An 11,346-nucleotide genomic window follows, 5' to 3' on the forward strand; every position below is an offset into this window, starting at 1 on the left:
GTGCGTGACGACTCTCGGGTGCAGCAGCACGGGCCGACGCGTGACGGGAGGAGGGGCGACTATTCCTCCCGAACCCGTGTCCCGGCCGGAGCCACGCAACGCAGCCCCGATCCGAGACGGGCAGGAGTGGGTGTACTGGGGTGGGACGCAATCACGCAACGGACAAATCGTACGGTGCACCGGCCATGACTGTCAACGGAACAACGACCCCCGCTGACGAAACGGGACCACCGTCTCCTTAATGCTTTGACTCGCGCGCCGCACCGGTTCGCCAGCGGTTTACGTCGCCTTCCGGCGGACCTGCACCTAGCTCATGAATCATGATGCCCGCCAAACACTTGGGTTTGGTCCTGGGAAACTACTACTCCTGCTACTATAGTAGCAGTGGTGGTGTGGACACGGGACGGGACCGGCCCAAGTTGGCGTGAGGGCGCACGCGAGCAGGTATGTCGCGCCATGCCGATCGGTCGAGGCCGCTGGGGCCAGCGGATGTACGCGCACTCTGTACTGTACCGATGTACCCTACACAGAACCAGTACTGTACGTAAGTGCCAGCTAGCCCGCCAGTGCCATCCCCATCAACACAAACTCCCCGGAGAACGAGAGGCCCGAAATTTAAGTACCACGATAACCTAACATAAACTCAGCAAATCAACCACCGAACTACGACCAGACGACAAAGCCCTAACATGATTGCGTTCTTCGGAGGAAAACTATAACGCCCCAATCTTATATAGCTTTGGCCTTGTCGCGAAGAAAAACAAATCAAATTTTCATAATGGAAAGGGAGATTAATATTGCGCCCCTTGATCCGATTCAAACTATTTTTCTTCGTTTATTTTCTTTCTCGGTGTTTTCTAAGATTATTCAACACTCTTTCCGGTTTTGGAAAGACAAAATATAGCTCCAACTTCCAAGTAGGTTCTGATTTTTTTAAATATATATGTGAAATTACGGATGAGGTATATGCGTGTATGACACCGTGATCCGTGCAGAAAAAAGTTAAATATATGTTTGAAAACATTGCACAACTTTACGCCGCAATCTATGTATTCTATATATTTTTCCCAAATTCACATAAGCGATTTATGTTACAGAAAAGAGTATGAGAGAATACTGAGACAGGCCAACAATTTAGGGGTACAACATGCATTGGAGAAGTTCACACAATCACAATCTAAAGAGTAGCAAGAATAAGTGGTAATGTGATTCGGTTGTAGCGACACAATGGTTAGCTTTCTTACACAAACCTGTGATGTGCAGCCACAGAAATGCAACAAGAACAAAGAGGTACGGTACAAGTGCAGGCAGTACGTACGTACACGTAGCATTACATGTGCTATAGTACTTACCAGCTAGCTGTTGGTCGTCGTTAAGAAGCATTTAACCGCAGCTTAATTAAGGCAATCGTGATGAGGAACTAAGCCAAACTAGGGTAGGTAGACGGACGGGTCCTGGACGTCCGTCCAGCAGCTCCCGCCGTTCCAGTAATCGGCCGGCGACGCGTCGCCGAGCTCGAAGATCCCCGCGTCCAGCGACATGAACGGCGCCATGTCCGCGACGGTGGAGGTGCAGGTGGGCTCCTCTGGCTCCTGCGACGCCTCCTGCCCCGGGAGCAGCAGTGACCCGATCGCCTCCTCCATCTTGGGCTCCGCCGAGAAGCTGAACACCGGGAGAGGCGGTGGAGGAGGCGGCGCGAAGAGGGACGCGAGCGCGGCGGCCTGGTCGGCGAATATCGGCGCCGGAGGTGGCACGTCTGCCGCGAAGGGGTAGTTCGTCATGCGGTTGGCGAAGGAGACCGCGTTGGAGTTGGAGTTGGACGACGGCGTGGGCGGAGGAGGGGGCTCGGTCTCCGTTGTCGTCGTCTCTTCCGCAGCGGCCGTGGGGCTGGCGCTGCCGCTGCCGCTGTTGGAGCGGGAGGAGGACGACGCGGACGCGCGCCGCTGGCTCTTGGCGTCCGTGGCCGCGGGCGTCGACGGTGCGGACGCCGACGAGGAGCTGCGCTTGGCCTTGCGGCAGCCGCCGCCGACGGGGACGTTGCGGAGGACGCCGCCCTTGGTCCAGTACCGGCGGCAGCTCTTGCAGAAGTGGCGCGGCTGCGACAGGTTGTAGTTGTTGTAGTAGCAGAACTTGGTGTTGGTGGACTCGCACCGCGGGCACTTGACGGCCGCCTCCGGCTGCGCGGACGCCGCCTGCGAGAACACGCCGCACCGGGACGCCGGGCCCTGCACGCGCCGGATGTCCGCCGCCGCCGCGCCGCCGAACAGCCGCCCGGCGAGGCCCGGGATGGACTGGAAGTCTTGCATGGGCTGGTGCGGAGTTCAGAACGTTCTACTATAAGAGCGCGCGCTGCTGTGTGCTTATTATCAGTGGCTTTGTGGGTGTGCTTGTCGACGAGCTAGGAGCGCCAAGAGCTCCACCCAATGAGCTTGGCCTCTGCATCACACAAGGATAGCGGGTAAATATCAGCAACCGATGGATCGTTGCTGCCCGTGAAATTACGCAAGTGCCCCTGGCTTCTAAATGTTGACCAAAATACCCTTGCACAAAAAATGTTCCATGCCATGGATGTACTCGTACTAGCGTGTATAGAAACCTTGCATCTATCGAACGGGACGCTTCACTATGTGCACTCGTGTCATTATTTATTTCTTTGGTTTTCAGCTATGTTTTCTCCATTATGATTTTTATGTAAAGCAAAAGGGTTATTAATTTCCTTCTTCTAATAGAGTTGTGGCGCTCTTGTTGTCGTGACATTACTCGAAAAGTTAAGCAGCATGTGCTCGAGTCTGCACTTCAAAATTTATTTGATTTGTTTAATCGGGTATTTCTTGGTTCTGTGTGGAACATTCAATTCTAATTTATAAAAGCTTTCAAATTCTCATCCTAAATTGTGTGTGTTTTTGTAATAAATCAAGCTCTTTGTCTTCCTCCTATGCTTCTTCTTCCCACCGATTGCCTAACGTCCTCATGGGGGCCTTTGCTTGAGGGGTGCAACGGTGGAGTCATGGTCAATGAAGAGCGGATACATCATAGTTGGTGACCAGATATGTCATCTTGTTTATGAAGCTTAGGGTTGTCGATGCATGCAAGGGGAGGCGAGTGCAGTGAGGATGGTTGATAAGCTATCGTCAGAGCCCAGAGGGAGCTAGATAAAAGATTTGTTGAAGAGAAGTCAAGGACGGTATCAACGTGCTACAGTTATAGGAGGTTGGCTAGGGTAGACGTGACGGAAACATCTTCGGAGGTGAATAGCGTGGTAATAGCAACAACGGTGAATAAGGCGATTCTGCGTGCAAGAGAGGATTTTGAAATTTCTAGACTCGATAAGAGATAAATAAAAATGAATAGTATCAATGGATATATTTCAAATTTGACCAGGTATCCATGCATTGCACCAGACCCTTTCTTTTGACAGGTGACATATGACACATATTTCTAATAACTTGAAGCGTTCCACCCTTCGTAGTACCCTTACCTTGATAGCGTATACAACTATGAATCGGGTGCTAACAAACTCCTAACAACCGTTGCTGAATGCAACCTTCGGGACCTTCTAGATAGGGTGTGTCTAGGGCACATCTAGATGTGCTCTAGTTATTGCACATCTAAGTGAGTGAGTCAAGCATAAAGAGGAAAAGAAAAAAGAAAAAGAAAGTATCCACACGAATCTTAACGTAAGATCAATGACATAGGATTTAGATGTGCAATGCTTATAGCACATCTAGATGTGCTTTAGCAAAACTGTTCTAGATAACACGGCGTGACGATTCAAACTCTAGTATTGACATTTTATTATGTTATCCGAATTGAGGAGCTGTTGGTATTAACGTGTTTTGTGCAACGGGCTCATTTCAGATATTTGTGGGAAAGGCCATGGGAGTGTGGAGCTACTTGTTGCGAAGTGTTGCCCGAAACATGCAGGGCAAGTGGGCACACCGTGAACGAACCAACTCCTCATGATTTTTTGCACAAGTTCGGCTTCCATTCAAGGTGGCTATATAGAACCGCCCACCTAGGCCCCCATTTCGGAACGCTAGTTGTCACGATATCATGGCAGACATTCCTAACTAACCAATCCGATCCGGCGAGAAGGGTCATTGCACAAGCCACACAGTACGCTGCGTTCGCCCAATTTGCAGACAACTTAACACGGTATTTTAAATTGAAGAGCGTGCAGCCACACAGTTCACTGCATTTCATAATTTGCACATAGTTTGACCGTATATCTTAAAAAGAGTGTGCCTAATCAAACTTGTTTACAAAAAACCAAAAATATGCACATGGTTTTTCTCCGAGGGCAACTGGCAGAGGGTACGTGCGTAGCGCCAGGAGTGTAGTCCATGACACATTAATTGGGCGGGCAGCGGACGTTCGTACGCGATCGAGCCGCGGTCGGCGTCACGAGGACCACGGCGCGATCACATCACGCCCGCTCGGCCAGCTGCCCCGTCCGTCCGGCCGGCCACGTCTGCGGTGCCGCGGCGCGGGCAGCGTCCGCGGTCGACCCGACCCGGCCCGGTGCCGCGCGCGCGCCACCTCCCCGATCGATAGGCGATGGCTAGCCACGACGTACGACGCGGGCGGCAGGCTATCTAGCCTAGCCAGTAATGGCGATCAGCGACGGGTTGGGTAGGTCGTTGCGCCCGCGCGCGCCCTAGCACGTACGGCCCGGTGCTAATCCTGCCCGGATTGGTACGTGGACGTGTGGCTACGTCGAGTCAGACCGATTGGTGTATGTGTACACGACGACGCCGCTGGTGATCAAGGGACGACGTGGGTGGCCCCGGGAGAGGAAAAGAAACAGAGGGTGGCTGCATGGCCGGGGACTGGGCTGAAGAGTCGCTGAGATGCACTGCGCCGATCGAGTGCACTTGTGGGGGGTTTGTTTTGCTGTCCATCCGCACACGTCCGCCTGTCGCGTCGGCGTCGGGCTCGCTCGAAGGCGCCGTCGCTTTCCCCCGCCTGCCCCGCCGTGTCCTACCAGCGTCTCATCCGTGCGAGCTATTTAGCACGTACGTACTCGTAGTAGCAGTACGTCCGTTTATGCGTGTTTTCCGGGGTATGAGACGTACGCACGACATTGTCCGGAACGCAGGGCACGTACATGTATGCAGCAGTAATTTTCTCTCGCCCCTGCATGACATCCGTGCCTCTCGTGAGTGTGCTGTACGTGTCCTCCCAGCTCTTTTATGAGTATATATATGGCAGGTTAATTAGCAGCAATCAAGTCCTGGTTTTGCTTATGACCATCCAGGTTTCGATCTTGCTAAGTCTCGGTCGACTGATACTTTGTTCAGTCTCAGTCAATGATGTATCCATGAAATCTTACATTAAAATCCGTCTAAAATTTATTTATTTATTTTTCTCTATTACATGTTATATCATTTGAATGAGACTTGGTAAAAATCCAGTCGACTGAGATCTAGACAAGTTCTTTTCGTTTCGCTCCTTCGTTCAGGGCATCGAGAATTCTGCATGCACATCATGGACCCGAAGCAATACCGGTCCAAAAATATTCTGGAGGCACAACGGCGCGTGACAAGCCCGGGTGTCCCCCACCGCCGGCGATGGTGCGCTTGGATCAGGCACGAGTACGGGCCGGCCATCAACCTCGGCGAGCAGGCGCAAGCCGTACGTGCGGTCCGAGCAGCCAGCGCACTGCCCACGGGCGTGCTCGCGCCACGCTGCGGCGCACTGTTCCGTTGGACTTCCACCCATGCTCGGAACAGGACGTGTGGTGTGGCCGTACACCGCCATACGCCGTCCGACGGGTCGCCCGGCTTCCCACCGCCGTTGGCCCACCGGACGGGGTACGTGCGCCTTGACAACGTCCAGACGCGCTGTTCCGGCACGGTCTCCGCCGTACGTACGAGATATATTCATGCGTCTTCGTCGGATGGGCCTGCCTGCCTGCCATCACCAGCGCCCCTTGTCCTTTTGCTGTCACCTGTCAGTGCAGGTGCACGTACGTGCGCGCGTCCGTGCTGGACAGGAGTGGCAACCACACTGACGTGCTGCCGATCCACTCACGATATGATCTGACATCTTGTCCCCGACTGTGTGTTTCATATTCAACGAGGTCCTTCGGTCGAGTCTCTGATGAAAAATAATGCATGCTCTGCTAGGCCCACGGTGATTATTCGAGTGCACGGATCACCCAAGGAATCTAAGTTGGATCGGTGCATTTTGTGGCTAACATGAACGTACTTACTCCCTCCGTTTGTTTTTGTAAGACGTTCAGACAACTTGCTTTATGCTGTTTTTGAACAGTGTCTGAAAATCTAAAACGTCTTATAAAAATAAACAGAGGTGGTACTTACGTAGAACCTTTGGTAGTGGTCGGCCAGTGCGAGGAGCATGAATCAGGGCGTGCGTGCATGCTTGGCGGCAACTAGGATCCAACTCTGACGTCTGGGACAATTGGCTCCCATCGATCTGGCTGAGCGTCAACAAGCGGAACTGGATTATCTAGGGTTAATTTTACGCCGACGGAGCAATCAGCCGGTACAATGATTCTTATCTAGGAAGAAAGATGAGCGGGGTCGATCCAAACAGGAGCCTGTCGCTGTACTGCTGGTTAATTTGTTAGGTCAAACGGCCACATTCACTCGGTGCTTGTCGACGCGTATCCATCCGTCGCCGGAGCTAGATCGATCGATCGGTCGAGATCTAGCAGCACTGCTCAAGCAACTGTTAGTAGATCATGTAGCAGTAGCCTAGGCTTAATGACTGTTTGGTGAATCTGTGACCAGTGAATAGCAGGAGCACAGATGCAGAGCGTACGCACCTAACGAGCTATAGCGGAGGCACAATTGACAAAACCAATCTAGTTGCGGAGACCGAGTCGTTTCCCTTCTGATGATGCATGCCGACCCGGCTGAAACTTGTGGAGCTAACTAGGGTTAGGGTCCGTCCGTGCGTACATGCCTCGTCGTGATGGGTACTGACGGCGCCCGCTCACCTGCCTAGAGGCAGTGAATTTCGCAGCAACGGTGTAGGTTTAGGTCGTAGAGGGGGGTACGTCAGAGCAGCGATAGGGGGGAGGCAAACCGCAGGAGTCGACAGCGTGACAGGAAACCGAACGGACAGCGCGGTAGGGCGCGGCGGGGGGCGATCGACGTCCTCACCCGTCGCTCTCGTACGTACGTAGATCCCCGGAGACACGCGTGAATCGCCGCGCCAGCGACGCCACGGCCGGCCGGCCGGCAACGGGTACCGGCCTCGCCCTCACCTCCGGCCCCGGAGATCTTCTTACTCCGTCGATCGATCGATGCTCGATTATATATACATCTCGTGTGCAGTCGGTTTCTCCAGTATCTCTCGGGCTTTCTTACAACCAACGAGCTGTTCACGGAAAGCTCAGCCCGTTACGGAAAGGAGGCTGCCGCTGCCGTTGCCATCGCCGGTGCGCGTATTCATGCCGGCCGCAACGCTCGGCTCAACGGCGAAGCCCGCCCACGCGCCGCCCTTGCTGTCGTGCCTAACAAACTTCTATTGCCGGCCCGCCTTAATGCTCGGCTCCCCGGGGCACCACGCGCCGGATGCCCCGCGGGATTCGACCCCTCGTGCCATGCAGTTCAGCGTGCTCGGATCGGATGCACATACCGATCGCCCAGTTGCAGCCGCGCGCGTAGATATCCGGGCGACGGGGACGGGACGCTGCTGCGGCGAGGCCCCGAGATTGGGACTGAGATATATACGGCCGTGGCCCTCGTGGGGACTCGGGGAGATAAGAGGGGCGGCCGAGCCAAGCTAGGCCTTTTGCCTTTTGGGGTTCAATGGCGATTCGTCGTGGTCCTCTCGCCGAGTCGTGGCCTAATTAGTTGCCTCTCGTGGCGCGTCCTGACAGTGAGAGGCGCCCTCGTGGTTATGCCGGTATGGTCCTCACTAAGCCGCGCGCTGCTAGCTGATCAGGCTCGCGTACGTACGGCTCATGCCATGCCGTACTTGCAGCGGTGCAGATTCTCACACAACTGCTTATCGTTGCTAGGACGTCGGCCGGCCTCCGCCCGGTTGACGCTACATCCAAACCTCTGGTTTTTTACGGCATGAAAACGGATGGCTTTGGTATGAGTATTCATCCGAATGAGCCGAAAACAGCGGGGATTACGGGCCAAATCGTGCGAGTTTTTGTCCCCCTCGCGTCAAACTCCAAAGCACAACTGATGCGCGTGCGTTGCCGTCGTCAGGGCTCACTTATCAGTAGTTGTTATTGCACGCCCTTGGCCACAGGGAAGTGACCACTAGCTAGGTAGTGACCCGGAGATTTCATTGCCAGGAGAGGAACCTTACAGGTGCAAGCCACCAAATTGGCATATCCTGGTGGCGCGGGATTTGCTCGCCACGGCTCGGCTCCCTCTGCCGAGTGACTCGTCCATCCATGCCTGTCTACCATAGGCCGTAGCGTCAAAGGGGTGGCAAGAAGATGCCAAAATGACGGACGGTGCTTGAGGGCTACTGACGACCTTCTGGTAGGCCTAGAGAAGAGAATCGTTAGGACCCCGTCCCGTCCATGGTGTCATCTCTCCAACCCAACAGCGTGTGCGTGAATGGACGCATGGGTCGCGCATGGCCCGTGCGTGAGTGGACGTGGGGGAGTCGATACGCCAGAGGCAAGTTGCGATCGCCAAGAAGAATCCTGACTTGGAACGCACGAACGGCTACACGCCCAGAGCCGAACGGGCTCGGCCACGGGCGTGGATGGCATTTTGTTCTTGTTCCCCTTGCACTGTTGTTTGATTCCCGCGGCTGCGTGCTCGCGTCCGGGCCGGGATTCGTGGGAGGAATGGAGGCTTCTGTGGGCGTGGAGACAAGATCAGCAAGGCCGACCCTTATCTTCTAGCTGGGGACTTTCTAATCGAGCTAGGCCCCTCCGCTTGATGCTCGGTGAGGGAACGAATCGAGCATCTGCGCTCAGATGGGAGGGGGCTGAGTGATGTTTTTTTAATGCAAACCCCCACTGAGAGAAGCTTCTGGATTAATGACAGGTGCACACACCTTCACTGACCACCGTACAAGGAACAACGTTTCTTCTTCTATAAAAACCACTTTGTGGCTCCAACCAACTGAAACTACTGTGAAATTCCCAAGGGATTTCTGCAATGATGAACATTTCATTCGGAGGGTGGCTTTTCTCTCCCTCCCTCTGAGAAAAAGCGGCTTTGTGGCTTTTGTTTTTGAGATAAGTTTTTCTTAGATAATTCTTTTGTTTGTCTAAGAAAGTTCTCGAGTTCACAAACTTCGGCCCAACTTTCCAACAAAATAACATGCGGCTTAGTGGTGGTATTTGACTCTTTTTGGGGTTAGCGCTCGTATTTGAAAAAAAAAATAGTTGATAGGTGGCATTTGATTTTTTTGAGCGATAAACCAAGCTTTATTCAGCAAATTCCACAGAATATTTGATGAGTTGGGCAGAACCACAGTACCTCACCTTGCAGCCCATAGTTGCATGCACCTTGGCAAAAGCACTGGTCGGCCCTGGCTTGGTTTGGGGGAGAGGAGCTCCTATCTGCCGCTCTCAGCCGCAAATATCTCAAAGTACAGAGGTTCGCGAGGGTACCAGTTCAACTAGCCAACATTAATACTACAAGGCAGCGCTAACCCTTTAAGGTCTTGTACAATGGGAGATGCTTAGAGAGGTGCTTAAAAAAATAAATCGATTTTTTCTGAAGCACCGGTGCCTATTTCTATAGGAGAGACGCTTAGTTAAGCGTCTACCTTGTACAAATAAGCACCGGTGCTTAAGGAAAGCCTGGTTTATTTTTCTAAACACCTCCCCTAAGCACCTCCCATTGTACAAGGCCTAAGAACACACTCCAGCACGGCCCCGCAATATTTTTGAAATTTCCATCGTCAAGCATTTTTTTGGAAAAAAGTGAATGTTTTACGAAACGGGACCACTTTACAAATTTATTGCCAAATTAAAAAAATTCAAAAATTCCAAAGCGAACATTTTTTCAAAATAGGAACACTTTCTAAAATACCAAAAAATCCAATAGGAACATTTTTTGAAATTGGCAAACCATTTTTCCGACTCCAAAATAATTTTGAAAACATGAATATGTTTTGAAATTTCTGAAAAACTGCAATATTTTTCCTAATTCCCAACAAATTATGAAGACACGAATATTTTTTTCCAATTTGCAAAAAATTATTCAAAGGGACACATTTCTTAAAATCTTGAAAAAAATAAACATTTTAAAGAAAAATGTAAACAATTTCTCAAAACATGATTTTTTTAACTAAATTCCTGAAAAATATTGGATAAATGTGAATTTTTTAAATTATGAACAATATTTGAAAAAACATGAAGGTTTTATAAAATTCAGAATGTTTTTTAACATTTTTGAACAAATTTTAGAAAATAAGAACATTTTTCAAACTCCCCCCAAAAAATTGAAGACTCAAACATTTTTTCAAATTTCTGAACAAATTTTAGAAAAGAGGAACATTTTTCAAATTGAAGACGCAAACATTTTTTTCAATTTACAAACAAGTTTTACAACAGAAACATTTTATAGAATCTTGAAATAAAAGTTATGAAATGTTCAAGGAAAAATAATGAACAATTTTTTAAAACACAAATAATTTTGAAATTACTGAACAATATTTGAAAAATACATATACTTTTTTGAATTTATGAACAATATTTGAAAATGCGAACATTTTTTGAAATTTGGAGCTTTAAACTTGAACGTTTTTATATGATCACCTGTTTTCTATATGAGCACCTGTTTTAACATCCCAGACCACTCGCCTCTCTTGAGTGTGCGTTTGGTCGACAGTTTGCTTCAGCGAGCGGCGGATAAGATTTTCCTAGGGGGAGCTCCAATTTGGCATTTCAGGCGCTAGGGAAGCTCCATGTCGCCCAGGTGCCAACTCTGGTGGGCCGGCCCTTGTAGATTTCACTTTTTTCCCCTAGGGAGTGATTTTCCTAGGGGGAGCTCCTATATTGCGTGAGATTAGTCATCTCTCTACTTATTTTCAGGATATTCGTTTTGTTCATGAGAATAGGAAGTTTAATTTTGAAGCGCATACTCTTGCGAAACCTGCTGTTTCTTTGTCTAACGGGCGCCATGTGTGGCTTGTAACTACGCCCGATATCATTTGTATCCCTATGAACATTCAAATTTAATAAAGGCTACAGATGCTAAAAAAAAGTGCATTTAAAAAAATTCACAAAAACAAACGAAATCGTGAATTCAAAATAATTCACGGATTTTGAAAAAGTTCATGAATCCTGAAAAAGAGTTCATCAAATTTTTAAAAAAAGTTCATCAATTTTTTTAAAAAAAGTTCACCGATATTGAAAAAAAATATTGATGCAAAAAAAGGTTAATCGAG

At 50.3% G+C, this 11,346-nt stretch overlaps 1 protein-coding gene across 1 annotated transcript; it reads right to left on the reverse strand.

Moving 5' to 3' along the window:
* Positions 1–1,152: 1,152 nt before the first annotated feature.
* On the reverse strand, positions 1,153–2,431 carry LOC119317720 (dof zinc finger protein 4-like). Its single transcript, XM_037592215.1, has one exon. It carries the CDS (start codon positions 2,304–2,306, stop codon positions 1,431–1,433), a length of 876 nt encoding a protein of 291 aa, XP_037448112.1. The 5' UTR covers positions 2,307–2,431; the 3' UTR covers positions 1,153–1,430.
* Between the last annotated feature and the right edge of the window lie 8,915 nt (positions 2,432–11,346).

This window comes from Triticum dicoccoides, chromosome 6A, assembly GCF_002162155.2.
Source record: "Triticum dicoccoides isolate Atlit2015 ecotype Zavitan chromosome 6A, WEW_v2.0, whole genome shotgun sequence".
NCBI classification, from domain to species: domain Eukaryota; kingdom Viridiplantae; phylum Streptophyta; class Magnoliopsida; order Poales; family Poaceae; genus Triticum; species Triticum dicoccoides.

Excerpts from the sequence above, each read along its gene's own strand:
- LOC119317720 (XM_037592215.1), bottom strand. The coding sequence starts at position 2,306 with ATGCAAGACTTCCAGTCCATCCCGGGCCTCGCCGGGCGGCTGTTCGGC.